The 22,342-nt window shown below is 42.0% G+C and overlaps 1 protein-coding gene across 1 annotated transcript in view; it reads left to right on the top strand.

Moving 5' to 3' along the window:
* efna3a (ephrin-A3a) overlaps positions 1-21,355 on the top strand; it is a 56,921-nt gene extending 35,566 nt beyond the window's left edge. Inside the window, exons 2-5 of the mRNA XM_044172602.1 lie at positions 10,268-10,569; positions 10,871-10,936; positions 12,567-12,644; positions 18,969-21,355. Of these exons, the coding sequence (XP_044028537.1) occupies positions 10,268-10,569; positions 10,871-10,936; positions 12,567-12,644; positions 18,969-19,087 (565 nt within the window). The 3' untranslated portion in view covers positions 19,088-21,355. The remainder of the gene's footprint in view (positions 1-10,267; positions 10,570-10,870; positions 10,937-12,566; positions 12,645-18,968) is intronic.
* The last annotated feature ends 987 nt before the right edge of the window (positions 21,356-22,342 follow it).

The raw sequence follows: 22,342 nt of genomic DNA, 5'->3' as shown, positions 1-22,342 counted from the left end.
TAATGTATTGTGCCTCATCACAAAGTTGTTCCAGAAAGGGGGTTTCCATATTCAGGAGGAGGCATTGTGGCTACTGAGAGAGAGCAGGTGGATTTCCTTGAGTATCATTGTGTGGTGTAACAACCCCCATCCCATCTCTTGCCAACACTCACTCTGTTCCAGGTCTGTGAAGCCTTACCTGAGCCTGCTCAGTATTCAAGGCTCTCAACTGTCCACTCAAATCTTTTTCTCAATCCACTGAAACTGTTTAAACAGAAAACAGCACAAACATGTAGCTTTTCAGCCTCAAGCACCAAGTCCTACCAGTTTCCCTCTCCCTTCACTGTCTGCATACATTACCAAACAGCAGCTGTGGTGTTAGAAATTGTCCTGAGGAAGTAAACATGCCGAAAGATGCCTCGCCTCTCCAAGGATGTCTTACGTCGAATGCTTTTAGAATGCTCCCCTCTTTATCTCCTCGGTTACATAAGTGCCTATATGTACCCGCAACCTTCACAATTCATAGCCTTGGGAGACGGAGAGTGATGGAAGACAGAGGAATGATAGAGCGGGAGGCGAAGAAAGTATGTAAGAAAACACAAAAGACAGAGAGATGGGGAGTAGAGGGAAAAAAGAACAATAGGAGGAAAGGAGCTGCACAGGTGACGCAGAGGAGATAGAGAGGAACGGAGGGGAGAAAACGAGGGCTGCGGCCAGTCAATTATTCAGAAGAAAGAGGTCCATCGTACCTTGGGAGCTGCTTTGAACATGCCTGCCTGGCATCACCAGCTAATGGGCCACAGATTGACATGCTACCTGAACAGACTCCCCTCATCCCCCCAGTAGCTTTCTCCCCTCGTGTACGGGCTCTTATCGGTGCTCTCTGGTGGAACGTGTAAATAATTACTCCATGACCACTCTGCTGTGCGAGCTGGAGGGTTGTTTGCACAAAGAAAAGAGGGTATATTTTAAAAGGGCGATGGGTTATTTTAAGAAAAAGGGTGAATTATTTATGGAGGCCTGCTCGGAAGTGTTTGTGCTTCTGTATGTTCGAAGTATTTGGGGATATCACAAGCTGGAAATGACGTAATGTGAGGGTGTTTATTTGTTAAATGCAGTGTGTAAGTTAATTGTATTTAGCCTCTGTCATCAGGGAGTGTGTTCATTTTGCTTTGACGTTTCCTTTATAGTTTTAAAAGTGCATGAGTGTGTGTGTTTTTATGTGTTTGGTGGTCTTTAGGGGGGCTGCGTATCTACATGAAACCCTGCAGTTGCCATGGCTCGGAGATAAAAGACCAGATTATTCTACTTGGCATCCATTAGGTTGCCGCTGCCTGAATATCGTCCAGTCTAAATCTGACCCAGAACTACTTTCCTTCATCTTTCTTTCTTCTTTTCCACCTCTCCCTCTCCCCCTCTCTCCTGTCTTTGTTCTCTTTCCTCTCTTTCGTTCTCGCTGAGAGAGGGATATATATGCCAGCCCAGAGTAGGGGCTTAAAGACTGAGGTTTTTGAAAGTGAACACCCTACTGTGGTTGACTTCCTGTGAGAACAGCCGAGCCCCTCACACACTGAACTTCAAAGCTTGCATACCGCACTTTATAAAGATAATAGAAGTCTCATGGCTCATGAGCCTGTCTTTGGATTTACTTTTGTGTTATATTTTACTTATATTTTCGCAAATATTGTGGTTATTGAATGTTCAATTTTATCTGCACACCAGTTCAAATGCTTAATTTGTCAGTTTATTCTTTAGATGCATGAATACCAAGCTGATGTGTGTTTGTGAACCCGCTTAGGCTTAAGTGTGTCCTCTACTCTGTCAGTGGCCAGACAGTTGGAGATAGGCGAGATAAGCACTTTGTTTTTGGACATGGCCACGGCAGGCTAGCGGGAGTTGCCTGGCACCCTCGCTGAGGGCGTGCACTGTGGAGAATTCATCTTGATGAGAGCTTCTTTTGTGTGTCACAGCCCCTCTGCTATCTCGCTTTCCATCTCTCTGCCTGTCTGTCTGACTCTCTCTCTCTAAGGCCAGCACCCTTTACATTTAAGCGGCAGTACACTACAAACAAAATAGAAATTGGTTTGTTCTCACAGGTAATGTGTCAGGTTTGCCACAATGTGCCCACACCTCCGGTCAGAGGTTACATTTTCTGGCAGTCTTATTTCCACTTTGGGTAGATGGACCTGTTTATAGCACCAAGATGAATTCCAGGTGAAAAGATATTGATTGTTGATGTTGACTGAACATCTTCAGTGTCATTTCAGCTACCCCAAGAATGTATTAAAGCAGATCCATAACAAAAGGTGTGAGACAGTGTTCTTGATTAAGGTTGTGTAGATTTTTTTTTTTACACATTTTAAATGTTCACTTTTTGTCTTTTATTGTCTTCAGTATTTCCCATTTAAAAAGCTGCACCAGGCCAGTTCATTTTCTTCTTCCTGTATCATGAACTGTAAATTCATGTCAGTCCTAGCTAGTCTTATCTATATTTTGGATTTCACCCAGCGCCACATTCAACGGCCTAAGAACACGTCAAATTCAGTCTCGTTTGGAGTACACTTACCTGAACACATACATGAACACACACCAGCACACACGCACCATCATTTTCCACAGGGTTGCTACGGTCCATTATCCATGTATGAATGCGGGACCTGCTGCGTTGAATAAAGGAAAGAGGAGAATGAGTGGTGCTTTTCATGATCGGGCGACATCATTCTGCAAAGCGGATGAATAGTGAAAGAGAGGCAGGAGTGTGTTGGGTGTGAGACGGCAAATGAGAAGTGAGCTCGCGGAGAGAGCAAGAGAGCCGGTGTGTGCGATCAAGACTTTGGTAGCGAGGTACAATTAGAGCCTCACCTTAAGAGAAATGAACCCTTGTTACAGCGACGTGTCGCAGGATATAATCACACCGAACTCAGCAGGATGGATGACTTTTTGAGACTGGCCGTGACCGCGGTCTGACATCACCTCCTGATACCTCTGAAGGTTTTCTGTCTTCTGTCATTAGGAGAGGACGTGTTCCCATTATCTTTTTCCATTTCACCATTTTCTTGTCTTTTGTTTGTGTCACTCATCAATTACAGAGACTATAGCACTGATGTTTTAGCCCCTCAAAATCCCCTACACCATTGTCAGTAAAATAGGGAGTTTATGTGAGTGCTCAATAAGCTGTATTGCTGCCAGTCTGAGTTGCCACACCAATGCAAAGCCCAAAGCACAGGGGCCAATTATAGCCAGAAAAACATTCCCAAGTGGCCCTTGGAAACATTTCACTGTAATAAAAGGGGAAAAAAGACTCTATTACATTCATTTTATGCAAAGAGTTGGAGGAGAGCAACAGTTTAATATTCAACTGTGTCATCCATATTTCTGTTTGATATTTAAACGTCCTCTGTGGATGTCTAGAAAGTAAAGAGCAGCTTAAGCCACATAGATTAATCAATGAAATGTATGCCTGTTCATATTTCCTCTGAATGAGCTGGCAGCAGCCCACAATGCTTTGCAAGTGATCTAATCAGAGGTTGGAGCTGTGGAAATGGCGTTATTATGTTGATCATGATCAGTTTTGTTTCCCTCACTGCCACAGTTCAAATAAGGAAGCCCATCGAGCTCTTTGGGGGGGTCACAAACGCCCAGCTTGTGTGTATTCGTGGTCTTTGTTGTTTACCTGCTGAGGCTGGAGTCCTGACTCATCTCTGCGTCATCTCCTTCACCAGCTTAGGTGCTACCAGCAATTCTGTCTTTCTTAATATGTGACACTGCATGCTTCTCTCATAGGTGCATTTGCCTCAGTTAATTTGGCTAATACTTTACATTTCTGAACGGGTACCTCGAGTCCCCCCACTTTACCAAAGGCACGCCCAGAGCGAGGCTGGCAGAGACGGAGACACCAAGCAACTGAACTGCAGGGTAAAATAGTGAGCAGAGAAACTGTCCTGAAAGATCCATTTCTCAGCCCCTGTGTCGGCAAGAATCGGCCTTACAAGCTGCTGGATGCTGTTCTTTAGCTGAGGCTGCACTGTGACGTCCCACTGAGAGGGGAAAGCAGAGAGATTTAGGAGATCAATAAAATATCACTTTAAAGCTGAAATCCATAACTTTCTGCATGTTCAAGCGACAGCAGCAATTGAACACTTAAATGTTGCGCTTATGAAGTTGTTTCACCTCATTGTTGTTGGCATGCAGTGTAAATGTCATGGCCAGGCAACATCAACACAAACGTATTAATTACTGGAGTGATTAATTCATTTGAAAGCTTTGACATTTCTCAGTAGCAGAGTAGAGAGTGTCTCCAAGCAGTGGAGCACACTGGGGATATAATATTTTAAATAAAATAAAAATATTATAAAGAGTACGGTCTAGACCTGCTCTATATGAAAAGTGCCCTGAGATACCTTCTGTTCTGATTTGGCACTATATAAATAAAATTGAATTAAAAAATCACAGTTTTTAACTTTAAGATGTTGTGAGCCTCTGACTGATGCAGTTTGGTTTACATTGAAGTAAAGCTACCGTATAGGAAACAGCAGTGATTGGCTCAAATTGATAAACTGTTGTTAAGGTGATCGGCTTGAAAAGGTAATTGCTGTCAGGGTGTCCTTGAGCAAGATTTGTAATTTCTTCAGCAGAACTATGTACTGTAGGTGATGATGGACACTGCAGCTTTACAGGGTATCTCCGAGGTGTGGATGTCTGTAAATGTTTAAAAAATTGTATTGCAAAGAAATGTGACAGAGCTTTTCGAATGAGGGAAGCAAAGGTGAATGGCCGGGGAATAAGCCATGGGGGAGGTTTATACAGGAATGGGTAAATATGAAAAGGTAATGTTCCTCAATTTCTCTGAGGCCAGAGTGGACAGAGGTTGTGCAGGAAACTCGTGGATGACTCCCAGTGGTCTAATAGTGATAGAAGAGAGTTGCAGCGTTTGCCTCTTCCCACCAACTGGCTCAGCACTTGTTTCTCCCTCAATCCTCCATTTTGGATCGAAACAGTGTAAACCGGGCCGTTAATTGCGGCATTAACTCAATCAGTGACGACTCACATGAGATATTGTGTTAGTGTGTGTGTACACTCGCATGCATGTCTGATAGTTGTCTGCGCCTTTTTTGTGCATGTGTGTGTGCACAAGTAATGAGTTTTGGTGCTGAGGTACAGAGAAAAACAGCAGAGTCTAGCTTGTCTCTGCCAGAGGACTTGATTGGAGGATTGGCAATTGGTGAATTGCATTTAAGTTACGCCATTTCACACATCAGTAGTTTATCCTCCTGATGAGGATGATGTTGATTACCCCAGAAAGAGTGTTTTTAAGGTCGTCTATGATGATGCCACACTGACCTCATCTTTACTGAGAGAAGCTTCTACAAATGTCTAGACAGTGACGCTGTAGAGGTACACAGCAAGTACAAGATTTTACATAATTGCTTTAATAAAAAGCTTAATGAACTAATTTTTCATGGCAGACATCTTGGAAAGCAGTAATGACAAACAATGCAGACACCAAAAAACAACCTTGTACTATTAATTAGACATAGATTACTTACTGTTCATGTAGAGGGTGTGATAGTCTGTGCAGCAACAAGAGCATTTATGCAAAAGTTGATTCTTTAAATTCAATCATACTGACTCCATGGTGCTATTTTTGACACAGAATAGCACTGTTTATAATTGCTTTGTAGATGCACAAGCACATAAAGTAAGTTGGATAACAAATCTTTGGATATCTTTGCAAGAAAACTGAATCAGGAAGTAAAATCTGGCTGAAATAAAACAAGGTTTGAAATCTTGTAAGTATGGGAAGTAATAAAAGCACTTTGCTTTAAAACAGTTATTTGCCTTTCATGTGACATTTTCATTTTCTAGTGTGCACCTATAGTGCTATTCCATAAAAGTGAAACTCCAACAGTTATGTGATATGTGCATTTGCAAAGGAGAATATTGGTGTAATTTTATTCTTCACAGCACTTATCAGCATTAATACCTATGAAGAGTTGAAACCCACAAGGGGTTTTGTTTCCAGTCAGACACTATTACTGTATTTTCTACTGCGAGTTTGGCCTACGTTTGTCAAAAGCAACAACTTGTCTCTTCCAGCTGTTTTTAATGGATTTTTGAAAACAGTTGGAGCCTCTGGCGGTAATGTAGGACAAACCTGCAGCAGAACAAACAGCACTAACTTCAGAATGTGAAGAATACCTTAGTGGGTGTAGACGTTTCATATCCATTCATGTCAGTAGAAACCCCCCCAAAAACAAATATAATTGCACTGGTATTATTTTCCTTGAAAGCCAGCAGCACTCGTGCTTCTGCGTTCACTCTGATGCAATCTGGCAAAATTATTATACAGAAAAATGACAGAGGACATGGATTTGTTTTAGTGTGAAGCTCAGTGAAGCAAAACAAAAAATGATTGACATCACTCATGTGGAAAGTGAGGGAAATATTTCCTGATAAAGTTTCATATTTCTCCTCATTTTTGTTACTTACAAATGATTCTTTATGATGTTTGCCTGTTTAATGTTTTCACTACAGGAATTATAGATTTTCTGTGGTTCTGGGAACTGCTCTGTTTCTGTCCACTTTGTTTTTATGTGTCTTTAGCTGTAGCGCTGCCTTACCATTGTTATTTATTGATACGGCAGTATTCTCCAAAGACTCTTTTTAGCGCAGATGTGAAAGGTACAGTAGTGCTATCTTTGTCTCAGTCTTCCTCGCTTGTCCCCCTCCACCCCCTCCTCGTTCTCTCTTTCCCTCTCTCTCCCCTGCTATCTGCCTCCCCTGGCAGTCTTCACCAGCTTCTGCAGCCTTTACTAACTAGCTGTGCACTCCCACTCATAGAAGAAAATGATGATGAGACAGCAAAACCACTACAGAGACAATGCACAGTGGAAAGAGAGGAAGAGAGTTGGAGAGAGGGAACGAGCTGCTTGAAAAGAGAGACAATGAGAGAATGAGAGCCATCAGTCTTTTTTATGCACTTTTACCACATATATGTTCATCCTCGGGGAGCACTATGTCTCTGTCTAGGCCTCTGCCTCCCTTTCTGCGCCTTTCTCATTGTTGTCATCATTCAATGCATTTTCCTCCCTCACCCATCCCCCTCCTCCCACTACCGTAAGTTATTAAATCTCCTCTCAACCCCTTCTTCTGTTTCTCTTCTCCTCTCCTCCCTCTCTGCCCTGCAACCTTTCTGTCTTTTGCCACTAAGTGGACTGCTTATATAACAGCATACACCTAGAGGGACTCCTCTCACCCAGCCAGCCTGTTCTTCTCACTCCACCCTTTTAGTCTCCTTCCCTCCTGCTTTTCCCTTCTGCACCACCTTACCTTCTTTTCTTCCTCCAGAGTAATTTTTTTCTCCTGCTTATTGTATTGCTGACTTTACCTTTGGAACAAACGGTCCTCCTGCTGAGTAGCTATGTCTAGTGGGGCTAAGTGATAGCCAAAACAGCTAACAGTAACAGCATTTTCATCTAGTGCTGAAACGATTAGTCGAACAACAGAAAATTAATCTACAACAATTTTGATTATCGATTGCCGGTAATTATTTACTTACCATTCCTAAATGTGCTGCTCAGATGTGAGGGTTTATATTTGGATTTTGTATTGGACAAAAGAAGCAATTTGAAGACGTCACCATTGGTTCTGTGTGATTGTAACGATCATTTTTCACTACTAAATGATCAATAGTTTAATCTAAAAAATTATTGATAATCAAACTAATTGTTGCAGCCTTAGATTCATCCCCAGCTTGTGCACTCAAGCCAAGTCATTATTGTCATTTCAGTTGCTTCTCATGTACACATATTTTCCTGCCATTAAATCTTGATGATGATAACAAATGCATCGCTGGTGAGTTTGCTGCATTTGCTGTACGGTCTCAGTATTACCCAGCAGCCTTTTATCCATAAATACTATTGAGTGCTCAAACACAGACACACACACACACACTGTTCCTCCTGCACTTGCTATCTTGCATCCAGCTCCTCTCGCACACCGCCGTCCTCACACCTATTTCTCAATGACTGCACCACTCTCTGACTTTTTATACGCCACTCGCATCCAGGATTCTCCTCATTGCATGTTTTCATATTCAACGCACCCTCTCTCTCCCTCTTTCATCTTAGGTCTATCTACTTACCATTCTCTCTATCCCACACCCATTGTACCTCTTTATCTATCTCTACCCCTCCGCTCTTCCCCCATCTCAAACTTACCCCCCCTCCCAAACCCCCATCTCTAAATATAGTTCCTTTGAAGCATAGCTGTGTTGTCTCTTCCCGCAACATTGCAAGACAAAAGTCTGTCATCTCACATCTGAGCACAGATAAAATTGATGGCCCAAAAAGAAACACTGGTTAAGAGAGTTGATATTCATCTGCCTCAGCATGTGTGTAAACCAAGAGAAGGGAAGATGAAAAGGAGGATGGTGGAGGAGAGCATCCAGAAAGAAGGAAACAGTTGTAATGCCACAGTGATGGCAGAAAGAGGGAGAGAAAGAGAGGGAGAGAGCTATGATATTTTTGATCCACATTATGTAATTGAATAATAATCTCTCTGGAGGCTTGACCTAGTAATGTATGCACGTGTGCGCATGTTTGTGTGAGTGTGCCCACAGCTTTGTGTGTGTGTGTGCGTGTGTGTGTGTGTAGGCACAATGTATACACAGTGAGGGATGGTTGTGAGGAATGAGTGTGTTAAAGTGTGTGCTCCTTTGTATGTGTGTAACAGCAAATGTGTAAGAAAGAGGAAACCAGGAGGGAAAAAAACTAATGCAGTGTAGAAACATAATATACATAATACAGCACAATACTTCCACCTAGTGGTGGAAATAAGTCATTACAGCTGTAGTTGGCACAGGTTACACATCACTGCAGCCAAGGACAATTCCCATCTCATCAGCTCACCTGCAGGAGCCCTTCTAATGACTTCTACTTTGTCTAATTACAGATTGTGTAATTTACATAATAAGTATACTTAGTATTATAAACAGCGAAGATCACAGCGTGGCAGCATGATGCGAAATCATATCACATCATTGTCTCAGTTGTTCAGTGAGGAGTGTTAAATCAACTGAAGGGTTACTGTACTATTATGTACATCACACACACACACATGCTCAACCTTAGAGTGGCCTTCCTTACCTTCTAACATCCTATTCGTCCATCAGCAGCGGTTGCCAGGGGAGCTTGGTCCATCATATGTATCGTGTGCAGGCCGGCTCCCCTGCGGCCAGAGCATACATCGCCACTGACAGGACCTCCTTCCGCCTCAATGACCCGGCCTGTAGCTGGCTCAGGGGGAAAGACAGAAGTGCAGATTATCATTCTCAGCACCGTTCTCAGCACTCGCCACGAGGCATTTAGTGATAAAATGTGTGTTTTTATATGCAGTAGGGGGGAGAATGGTGCAATAGAGAAGAGGGTGTTAATGTACGCTGAGGGAAAAGTCTATAGCTCTCTGGCCTCTTTGTGCTGCTCTTATGTTAACTATAGTGCTGAAAAGATACTTTGATTAATCAGTCAATAGGCAGAAAAGTAATTGACAATGATTTTGACATTTGAAACCTTAAATATTTATTGCTTCCAGCTTCTCAAATGTATTTGCTGATGTATATGCTGTATTCTGCTTTATGTAATTGTAAATGAAATATGTTTGGGTTTCTGACTGTTCGGTTGAATACATCACCTTTGGCTCTGGAAACTTGTGAATGTCATTTTTCACTATTTTCTGATGTTTTATGGACTGAAGAATCAGTTGATTAATTGTAAAGAAAATTGAGAGGTTAAAGAAATAGTTCACCGTTTGCGGAAATATTTGCTTTCTTGCTGAGAAGATTGATATCACTCCTATACCTGTCTGTTCAATATGAAGCTACAGCCAGGAGATGATTAGCTTAGCTTAGCATAAGGACTGGAAACAAGAGGAAACGGTTAGCCAGGCTCTGTCCAAAGGTACAAAAATCAGCTTACGAGTATCTCTAAAGCTCACTAATTAACATGTTATATCTTATTTGTTTGTAAAGTGTAAAAATGACAAGTTGCAGTTTTATGGGGAATTATGTGCGGGATTATTTGTTGGCTGGAAGAAGTGATTTTGTCTGGTTGCCCGGCAACCTCACTCTGACGACAAGGCTCCAAATGTCAAACTATTACTTTAACACATAATGAAAACAATGAATTATTTGCAGTCCTAGTTACTTATCCACATATCTGACTTTTCTTCTTTCTTTATTCCACATTTCTCCTTTCTCCCTCTTTCTCCTTTGGTCTCTATTTTAAATCAGGCTACGAAGGGAGGGATTCACGGTGCAGGTCAGCGTCAATGACTACCTGGACATCTACTGCCCGCACTATAACACCAGTCAGAGGGGGACACTAGAGCACACCGTGGCTGAGCAGTACATCCTCTACATGGTCAGCTACCGAGGCTACCGCACCTGCGACCCCCAGATGGGCTTCAAGCGCTGGGAGTGCAACCGGCCCCATGCGCCTCATGCTCCCATCAAGTTCTCTGAGAAGTTCCAGCGCTACAGCGCCTTCTCGCTGGGCTACGAGTTCAACGTGGGCCAGGAGTACTACTATATCTGTGAGTTAGGCTAGTAAACAGCAGCGCTGGTTTATTGTGATGGATAGAAAAAGGCTGAGGATGCTGCACATTATGTTACATTATCTTTGCCATGTTCAGTATTTTAATATCTTCTCTTCAGCTGCTGTCACCCACATGTATTTATGGCGTGTGGGTGTTGCTAATAGATTCTGGAAGTTCAGCTGAGGACAGGCGGTTGCTCAGTTGCAGCGCTGCAGTTTGCACAGCGGATTGTTGAGGGTGGTGTGGCCTGCAGAGGGCACAAGGTTGACATGTTGTGTGTGTTTGCTCTTTGTTTTAGCCACGCCCACCCACCACCACGGCCACAGCTGCCTGAGACTGAGGGTCTACGTCTGCTGCTCCACCGGTGAGACCCAACAACTCTGTCTTACCTCTATAGCTCTCTCCCACTCATTTTATACCATTTCCTCTATTACAGTGTCCCTTCATCTCCACTTTGCTCTCCCCTCCTATCTCTTTATATCTCCCAAACACACAAACACACAGAGAAACAAAGACAAAGAGGCAGAGAGAAACAGACAGAGAAAAACTAAGATCTGACAGTCTTGTCTCTGAGAGAGGCTTTTCTGCCGTGTGCTGTCTTGGCGAGGTTTTGATGATGGTGTTTTTTCCCTCAAAGCAGCGCTTTGAGAGTGATGGCTTAATGTTATTCTCTGTCTCAGTGCTATTACAGTAATGCTCTATCTCTCTCTGTGAATGACATGCTCTCTCGTGAAGCCATTCAAAAGATGTAAAAGAAAAAAATCTGTTTCGGCTGCAAGATCCAGCTCACCCTGCCCTCCTTCTCTCTCTCTTTGTCACTCTCCATCCTTCTCTACCCGAGCTCTCTTGACCACCACCACTACCACCCCCCCACACTGTCGATCTCTTCTTCTCTCTTTCTGGCTCTCTGATGCCTGCTGCTCTGTATAGTGTGTGTTATTTTTACCCTGGTAGCCTGCTCTCTCCCCTGCAGGCCTTTGATCAGGGAGCCCAGTGCTGAAAGCCTCCCCCTCTCCTCTAACCTTGTCAGCACTAATACATCCCACACTCAGGCCAGTGTCAGCCCCTGTGTACACATCACCTTAACACCCACCCCCCCCATCCCAGTGTCACGGCTAATCTATTGATGTGTCTACCACGCCTCCATTTGCTTCTGTGTGTGTTTGTGTACATCGCTGTGTGTGTCTGAGGTGCAGGAGTTTGAGTGTGTGTGTGTGTGTGTGTGTCTGTGCATGGTAGTATGTCAGCCCTAAATCTTTTTAATGTGTGTATATGTGTGTGTGCATGAATGGCTATGTGTGCATTGGCGCATTTAGTCAGTTTACAATCCACAACCTTTACTCAGCAAGGTCATTTTAACAGCTTGCTATCAAAAAGCTGTTGATTTCAGCTGCCTTCAGTTTTCATTTTCTCTCCGTCTCCCACCTTAACTTATGAGATTTTAAGATAAGAAAGAGATGTGAATATTCATGGCATATGCTTTACATCTCTGAAGAGCTGCACATTTATTGCTACCAGCTGTAAATGCTATTTCATCCTCCTAACTATGCATCAGAATCACAGGCTCACACAGACACACATATTTAAAAAAAACTCACAGACATATACACATGCACACCAACAAACCCACACATCATTCATTCATAGATAATTTGGCAATGCAGACTAAATGTAATTCTGTGTCTAGACGAACAGTAAATGTAAAAATGATTTCTGTCCACCGGTTCCAAATGCTTTTAATCATCAGATGGAAGTCTCGATTCTCAGTCCAGGATTTCTTCATGCTTTCTCAGTGGCAGGGGTACACCAAATGTTTCATGTTCTGCTATATCTGTATGCAATTTAGTGGTGGCTAAAATGTACATTTCTCTCAGTCTTGTCGTTTTAATGGTGTTTTCTCTCCCTGTCTCTGTCTCTCCTCTGCTTTTTATTTCTCCCTCTTCTCTGTCTGTCTGTCTGTCTGTCTGTCTGTGTATATGTGGTGTGTTTCTCAGTCTCCCAGGCAGATGACGACTCCAGTCAGACTTCTCCCGACTACACAGTCAGGCCAAACATCAAAATACACAACATTGGTGAGTGACTCTGAAAATGAACAGCAGCCAATTGCCAGATGCTGGTCAATATTCAACTGTGGCTGCAGAGCTTGATTTGTGTAGCAATCATTGTGGAAAGGAACCAACCACTTGTTAGTGTTTTTATTCTATGGTTGACAAAAGAAAATCCACAGGCCATAGCTGGTTGATGAGTAAAACCTTTATTTTCTACTCTTGAGAGTTGTGCAATATGGGAAAGACCATGAACACTGCTACGTGATTCAGCAGTAGTGACATATCCTTAAAGTCTTATTTGCATACTGTATACTGTATTTACAGTATGTACAGTATTTACACAATTTACTGTATACTGCATTTACAGGCATCTGTCTAAGAAAGCAAAAATGTATGTAGACAAATGAACCCAACAGTAGACCCATGATATCTAGTATGCCACATTAAAGGATAATTCCAATTTATTACAACTTGGGTCTTATTTTCATAGTTTTGGCCATCTTTTCCATCGGTTATGATAGCATAATAATCACCAAGTAATATGGAAGCCCCAAGCCAATACACTGAAACAGTATTGGCCCAGATACTAACCTTATTATACAGTTCATTTGTCAGTGTCATTATAAATTCAACGTTTCCTTAGTTACATTAATTCAGTCATGACTGGACGCTAACTCAGTTTTTAGTGCCACAGCAATCCCTGGCCTCATGTTGCCTTACATAAAAATGTATTTTAATGAGTTGCACACAGTGAGGTACACAGATTACAAATTTGGGGAGTGCTAAAAAAAGAAGAGCATGAGTATTGGATCAATTTGATACTCAACATAGCAGATACACTAAGTTAAGTTTTCAGAATAGGTATTTGGAGAAAAAAAGTCAGATTGACGCATTCCTATAAAGTAAATGTTGATATCTAGGAACAAAGTCAGACAATCAGGTTGTAAATAAAACAACAGTTTAGCCAGATTATCGAAACCACTTTACTTGGAGGTAAAGTCGAACATGAGCGCTCCCAAAATGTCAGTAAGATCCCTCATTGAACAGGAAAATTGTAAGTGCAGTAAGTTGAACCGATAAGTGATCTGTAAACTGTGTGAAAAACGGACAGTTAATTAATTTTGTTGTCGCCTTCGTTTTCTATCCCAAATGAGTTTGGCTAACCTGAGGGTTTGTTAAAACCTGTATCTAACACCTTGTGTTAACCCATCAGACTCAGCTATTAACTTGCGGTGAGTACAATGTTATTAATACAGATAAGACTGATGATGGACAAAACTATGAAAATAAGACCCAAGATGTATTAAACCAAAATCATTTTTACCTTTTTAATGTTTTAAACAAACTTTACCTTCTACACTGTACCCCCCCCCCCCCACACACACACACAGGTAAAACCTTCCTTTTTCCTCTGCGCAAAATCCACAAGGTCAGTAGAGGTCTTGTAAGGAATGAAAGGTCCATGTTTTCCTAAGGAGAAAGCATGTCAGTGAGCGAGTCAATTGTGCAGCTGAGTGGTTACATAAACCCTCTATTTTTCTCTCTTTCTCCATCCTCATCTCAAACAAAAGCCTCTTGCCGGGAATCATTTAGTATGCTTGTTTCTGGGAGCTGTGGGCAGTCTGTGACGAGGGCTTAGACAGTGTGACCTGCCTGAGATGGAAACTGAGACCAGCAGAGACGTGAAGAGAGCTCTTGAGCCATCAGCAATGAGTACCATCAGAGAGAGTGTGAGAAGGCAGAAGAGAGAGAAGTAGAAGAGACAGACAGAGGGGGAGAGAGGGAGGCTGGAAAGAGGGAGAGGTAGAGACAAAGTGAGAAAGAGAAAGTCAGAGAGATAAAAGACAGGAAGGAGGCAGTGAAAGAGAAATGCAGCAGGAGCCTGACAGAAAGAGGGACAGATAAGGCAAAGAGACAGAGAAACAGGCAGAAAAAGAGATAAAACCAGAGTAGGGGCAGAGAAAGGGGGGTGCAGAGAGAAGGGGCAGAGGAAGAAAGAAAAGCACAGTGGTGGGCGAATTGCTCAGCAGTAACTCAGACTCAAACTTACGTAGAATTTAATATAAAAAAACACACACTGGCAGGGAATCATAAAAAAATCATAGCCTCTAGCATTGTGATGCATTTTGCTGAATACATTTGGAGGAATAACTAAATCAGGACACACAGATTTATGCGCACTCACACACACACACACACACACACACACTTAAAAACAACCCATACCCCTGATGGCCCTGCTGACCGCTGGACACCCACTCTCTGACTCACCCTCAGGACCTGACCAGCCCACAGACTGGCTTAGCATCAACAAATCTCTCCCTCTCTCTCCACATATGTTTGGACTTGCTGTCATCCTCGTTACTTTATTATTAGCTTTGCTTCTACATCACATTTTCCTTATTTTATCATGGTGTTTTAAGGATAATTCTGGTCTATTACAACCTGGGTCTTATTTTTGCAGTTTCTGAAACACGGTGACATTGCTAAAGTCAGGCAAGAAACATGAGCAGTAAGATGATCATACAGGTTTTAAACAAATCCCCAGGTAAGCCAAATTTACTTGGAATAGAAAGTGAAGGCCAACAATATAAAATATTACCCAGTCTCTCTGCGGTAAACATTCATCTTTTTTTGTGAAATGGGACGCTGTTGGCTTGTTTACAACCTGCCTGATCATCTGACTCTCTTGTCTTTCTTACCCCATCAGTAAGTGTGTCCACTACATAACAGAAACTACAAAACCAAGACCCAAGTTGTAACATTTACCTTTTTATGATTTTTATTTTCCCATTTATTATTTATTTTACCCGTTGCAACAACCTCTGTTCTGCTTGTAGCTGTTATCTACATGTGTTATAAATAGCAGAGATTAGTTATAGTAGAGCATCTTGTAGCAAATGGGTTATTGCCACAAATGTGCTACAAGAATTCAACATCAGTCTTGCTGCTTACTGCTTGAATTAATCATAACTTTATAGTTTCCTGCAGCAAAGCTTAGTGCACTGTGTGCATTTGTCCATCTGTGACATACTTGCCCTTAAACACTTTCCTCCTATATTGAGTGTCTGCAGCAGTAGAAGAGGGCTAAAGGCTGCAACATAAATTAGGTGGTGGACCAGAAAACTGTAAACAGATAATTTCAAGATGGATCAATAGGCACTGGCACCCCTGAGTGACATGTTAAGATTTTCTCGAAATCAGTCAAAAAATATAGTTGTGTTACACCAAGCAGACCAAAAGACTTTCGGTATGTGCAGTCTGTACACTCAGTGACCAGAAGAATTGAAACAAGGTTGTACCAACTTTGGTGCTGATAGCAGCTTTAGTAGCAAGCTGTGTTGTTGTGGCTACATGTCCACAACAACATAGCAACAGACATTTTGTTTCCCTTCATTCTTTCAACCTGACCTTGTGTTTATGTTAGCCATTTTCTTGTTGGGGTGGGGGGTTGTTTTTTTCTAACCAATCGTTAGCAACTAGCTAGTGATGTATCCATCTCTCTGATGACATTTTTAATTGACACGGAAGCTGCGATTGGGTTGCTAGGAACAATTAAGTTTAGGTTTTTCAGCACGATTGAAGACATTTGCAGATTAAAGAACTCACAGGTGCATTAATCTCATCCACACTTGTTGCCATTTTTCTGTTGCTCTTTTTCATGGATGTAGCTACGTAGCTATGAAGGAAGCTGACATTCCCATTCTTCTGCTTACAAAGCTCTTATTGGTCGACTGTTTCTCCAACAGGTGGAAATAGTCAGAAATGAGCACAACACCTGATCTATTTAAGCCGCTGCACATATCGGAGTTGTGTGCAGTGATGTAGAGGTCTGAAACCAAGCTATTAGCCTCCCAGTGTTAACATTGTCAGCGGTTAGCTTTAAGAGCACTAAGACATCAGTGCTTTGTACAATTGCTTGATGGGTGGATACCCCCTTGATTTTATTGTGAGCAATATCAGTGAATTGTCATTTCACCTGAATGTTCCTCAAACTGTTCCAGGACAAGTCTTTCACCGTGACCAAGAGCATTATCTTAGTAGGCTATCCATTCCCTCGGTCATGAATTCATGAACGTGCTTCGACGTTAATGTATGCTCTGGCATTAAGGCATTGCTCTACAGGTATTAATAGAGTGTAAGCCAGTTGAATGCCCTCCACACTATTACACCTCCCCACTGACCTGTAGAGCTGTAAGCATACATGATGGGTCCATCGCTTAATGTTCTTTACGCATCACTGCGAGTCTACCATCGCTGTGGCGTAGTTGGCACGAGGATTTATCAGACCAGACAACCGTTTTCCACTCATCGACAGTCTAGAGCTGATGTTTCTTATCTCACTGTAAATGCCTTGGGCGGTTTACCGTGGACAGGAGAGCTACCCTGCAAGCTCGTCTGTTGTTATACCCCATACAGACAAGACTGCGCCAGATTGTGTTCTCGGAAATTGATTGCTGTATCCCACAATTGTACTGTGATGTTAGGTGTTGTACTGTGGACCTTTGATAACTTGTTATGGCCAGAGGCAACCGACGTCCCCCACATTTATCTTCCAAGGGCGGCCTCCCTAAATAGCAAGGGTTTTGAAGAGGTGCATATTGTGCAGCTTTGTGATTGTCAAAGCTCCTGGCACCTACAAGTCTATGAGAGCGCACAAAATGAATCAGTTCACTTGCGAAGCAACTGTGGAAATGGAGTTGTGGCTGCTTGTACTTGTTTATGTAAAGGTAAGGGAGAGCTCACTTCTTCTGCAGGGACAGGGTGTCTCTTCTTCTGGTCACTGAATATACATTTTACTTCTGGAGCTTCTCTGATGAAACCTTTTGGAGAGACAAACCGTATGGTGTTAAGGCCCTGATGTGACCCGTAGGCCCTACCTGAGGCAATGCTGCTTTATATTCTCCCTCCTGCCTTGCCTGCCTGTTTTCTGATTGAGTTCATCCCGGTGCACTGCGGTGTGAATGTCAGTGTCGTGTGTCATCGCCACAGACAGATGCCTTGTGTTCCTTAAGAATAACTCTGATGTGAGCAACCGTCACACACAACCAGGACAAACCAGAGTGGTCGGATGGCTTACTCTCAGACAGAGACAGTAAAAACAAAATTCCGTACATTCATCAAACATCAGGTGTCATGTGGTTGTTGTCTCTATCTGGTATCTCTTATCACCTTCATTGTTTTCACTTGTAGCCAATTACTATTGCCATTATATTTAGCAGACTCCAGACAAGGCTTTAACATCACAGTGAAACAGCATTGTGAAGACATCTTGCTCCCTTAATTTGATTCATTTCCTGTTGAAAGTTAGTTTGAGTTGGTGGAAGACATTATGTCGGCTAGAACTTTTACACACTGGGACATCATGATGACAGCATAATAAAGTAAAAGTAATGGGATTTTAAGAGGCAAACACAAGATTTTTGTCAGTTTTGGGGTACAATTTGTCAAATAGATAGATCCTTTCTTGTATCAAAACAAGTATTTTTCATCTCTCCAGTGTGATTTTGAGCTGTTAAACCCCACTGATTTCCTAATGATAAAATGTAACATCAGTATGTCACATCTCAAGGCTTTAAACTCTTCCATCACCCCTCCCCTTCACCTACATCTCTCTTTTATGTCTGATGTGGGCTAATGTGACTGAAGTCAGTAAGAAATTGCAGCTTTCTGCTGCACTTAGTTAGATTACTTAATAGAAAGAAAACAGGTTTTTCTAACATCTCAATGCAGCTAGCCCAGGTTGTCTTTAAACTTGCAATGGATGTGTAAGCAACAGAGCTCCATTTGGTTCATTTTGCTTTATTTTGGCATGTAATAACCCTCTAGATATAATGGGAAACATTATGTTGAGACAGAGCATAATGACACAGTGTAATCCACTTTTTACCGAATATTACAAAATGTGTTCTCCCTGCTCTTTCTCCATCTTTCCCCTCCAGCTAATGTTCTGTTGTGTCTAATCAATGGCAAGGCCATAGTAATTTAGTTTGATTGAAATCCCTCTAGGATAAAAACATCATTAGTGTGAAAAAAGGAATACATGAAAAAAAAACAGATCGGAAACAAAAGTGTTTTTAATTTTCCATCCCATGGTGGAAATGGCCATATGTAGCAGTGCTGATGATAATTGGTGGTTTGTTGATAATTGCATCATGTCTCTTTCTTTGCATATGTTAAAACACAATTTGCATGCATCACACATTGCCTTTAGATTGATGAATTAATAATGTAGTAATGGTTCGTTTCCTTCTGTCTGGCACACACACTCTCTCTCTTGCTCTTTCACACTGACGTTCTTCTCTTTTCTCACTTTCTTATTTTCTCTTTCTGTGTCTTTCTCTCCAGATGAATTTAACCCTGAAGTTCCCAAACTGGAGAAAAGCGTCAGTGGCAGCAGCCCATCACGTGACCGCCTTCTTCTCACCGTGGCGATGCTGCTCGTGTCTGCCGTCCTTTTGTCCTAGCGACTGTCACCGTGAGTGACACTTCATGCATAGCTGGACCGCCTCGTCTAAAGGGCTTTGTATTCACCAAGTTGTTGATGTGAAAGTTGGCAGAAACACAGAAGAGAATCAAGTAGAGGTGAAACTGAACCAATCAAAAGGACACAGAAAAAAAAATCTTGAACTTAACTGGACTTAAATAAAGGAGAGGCCTTTTTGCTGTCATATTTACACCAGTGTATTTTGACTCCATGTGTTGTTGGACATCATTACCATATGAATACCACAGCATTTCACGCAGGTGTGTTTGCCACAACCTGGAGACCACAACCGCAACCAATATTCAGAATACAACTTCTGTGCTGCTGTCATGCCTAACACCCAAACAGGCGAGTGAGAAAGTGGACTTGTAATGAGTTGGATGTAGACTACACATTCTTATTGTAGCATGGATATCAAATCACCTGAAGAATTTAAGCTGCACTGTCTTCAGCTGATGAAAGCAAGGTTTTTGTAGCTGTAAGCTTTGAAGAAAGTGGCATGAACTTTGCAGTGGATTGTTAGGCCGTGGACCACGGACCATATATGCTGATGGATAAAACTCAACTTAGATGTAGTGAAGAGCAATTTGGACTCTGGAACTGTACTGATTTTACCTGGGCAGCACAGGATATTTATGTAATCAGTCAGTGATGAGAACTGCTGCCATTGTCCTGGACATTGAGGAATGTTTTCACACTGATGTGAGGGAGCTGCTGGTAATAAGAACTCAAGGTGTTTCTTAAGAAAAGGTTTTGTGAGGATATCCGCGGGCCTTTCAAGAATCCATTTTCTCCAGGCATCAAAAATACCCCTGGCTTTGTGATATGTACAGATGCAAAGCCTGGGTTTCTTAGATGATAGCGTTCTAAGAGTGCCCTCTTAGAACTAGTCCTTTTGTCTGCATTTCCTGCCTTCACACTGTAACAACCCTAGAAAAATACAGACCCTGGACTAGTAATTTGACGGCACTTAGACTTGGTAGATGTGTGTTTTGTTCCAATGCATTTACCTTCAGCACTTCGCGTAGATTTTCCGGATGTCAAACCTTTCTCCTCGCAGCAATCAGCAGAGTCATTCAGAATACCACTAATTTACAATTCTTAAAAAAAACCTTTCTCAGCAGCAAGTTCCCTTTTAATCCCAGACAACCCCGTCTAGTCCTTTTCCACTTCAGAGGTTCCCAGCCAATCAGTGCTGATGGCCATTACAGCAGTCACAGTCACCAGGGAAACGACCCCATACAGTCGCCAGAGTGCGGCAGGTGCCTGAGGAGAAATTGTGCTTTGAGTCTCAAAGTAACGCTGCTGCCATTTTGTTAAAAAAAACACATGTGAATGTGCAAATAAAGAGAAGTTCACTTTTTTATATTGTAATACAGGACAATGTAGGCTGGCATTAATCAAATTAAAATGTTGTGCTTTTTTAATTTATTTACTTTTCAAATGTATTTATTTTAACATTAAAGTATATAATTTATCTACCTAATTTATTAGTGTGCATTTGTAGGCCTTTGCTCAATAAGCTATTGTGCCATTTTTTATCCTTTTTTTTTAAACAGTGGAATTTTTACTGCAACATTTTGCTTGTATAGATAAATAGTCAGATGTAATTCAGCCTGACAAAAAGAGAGGGTTAATGGTTATGACTAATCAGTAGGGATGTACACACAGTAACCCTACTCTCATGTAACAGAGACTACTAACCAGATTATGTTACTGAAGAGCATGTCATAAACCAACTGTGAATGCACAGACCGAGCCGATGTTCTCAAGTGCTGCACTTGTGAAACGAAGGAGTCTGGATTGTAATGTATATTTATAATACATGCTGGTTATGGAATGTGCGTGTGTGTGTGTGTGGCTTTATCTGCCTGCTTTCCTGCGTGTGTGTGTGTGTGTGTGTGTGTGTGTGTGTGGGAGTGAGCAAGACAAAAAAAAACGTGTGCACATTTGTGTGCGTATGTATGTAGAATGTGTTTGTCCGCGCTTTTCGAGTATGTGGCATTTAGAAATTTCGTACCCGTTAAGGAGTTGTTTGTAGGATCTGAATATGCAAGTGTGTATGAGAGAATGTGCTCTTCTGTAATGTTAGTTTACGTTACAGGGTTTGGGAACCGGGTGAAAAGCATTTACTGATGTTGAAGACAACCACAAGAAATGTGTTTACCTTTGACAATGAATAAAAAAAACTGTAAATTGATTCAAGAATGATTAAAACAATGCCAATTAAAATCTTTTTGCAGATTTACTTTTGTGTATTTATTTGTGCATGACAAACTAACTGTACTGTTTCCTTCTCCTTCGCCTCCGTCTGCCCTTTCTTTATCTTAACAGTGACTCCTTCACCTTCACTCACCCTGCACTCACTTGTTTTTCTGTTTGTTTTTCTTGAGCTCTACTTGAGCACTCCCTCTTTCTCTCACACTCCACTTTTAGATATGTTGGTTGTGAGCAGACATGTTAACAGACAGCTCTCTTGCTGCACGTACCCTTGGTGTAAAACTACCACCTTTTCTCACGTGGCCCATCCTTACAGCACCTCGCTTCGGTTTCACAAACACTTCTTCTGCCATAAAACATAACGATAGCGTGGGGGGAAAGTCACGGCTCCACATCTCCCACTCTATCCATCTCTCTCTCTCCAAAGAAAAAACACACCTGCAAGCCATTCATGTCTCCACAAATCTGTCTCCCTCCGTCTCTCCACGCCACTCTCCTTTCCCTTTGCCCCTGTCAGCTTCTTTCTAATCTTCGTACGCAGAATAGAAAGAAGTTGACAATGGGGAGGGACATATGTCTCAGATGCACTAATGTCCATGTCAAAAGGGACAGAGGGGGCAGATAAGATTTTGTCTTTGATGTTGCCCATCAGGCCTGATATCACATGAGAGAGAAAGAGAACGAAGTAGAGCAGATTCTGCTGTCGGCTGTCAGCTTGTGCTTCTCACTTCCAGACCTTGGCCAAAGAGTGTTTGCAAGTGTGTGTATGGTTGCAGAGGGCCAGTGCCAAGAAATTTCCAAAGCTAATTTAATATACTTTATGTGATTGACGATGTACTTGACAAAATGTGAGTCATACTTAACCAAGCAGGTTACAATGAAGTGATTGCGTCTATTAATATCTGTTTCACAGCCGTTTGACTCTGCCGTGAGGGAGCAGCTTCTGATTCTGTCTGACATTTGTGCATTTAGCTGACAGACTGATAATTGTTGAATATTACAGTAGGTCTTGGCT

Source organism: Siniperca chuatsi, linkage group LG17 (genome assembly GCF_020085105.1).
Source record: "Siniperca chuatsi isolate FFG_IHB_CAS linkage group LG17, ASM2008510v1, whole genome shotgun sequence".
NCBI lineage: Eukaryota > Metazoa > Chordata > Actinopteri > Centrarchiformes > Sinipercidae > Siniperca > Siniperca chuatsi.
The sequence above is the reverse complement of the archived record's forward strand: the minus strand, read 5'-3'. Positions and strand labels throughout refer to the sequence as shown.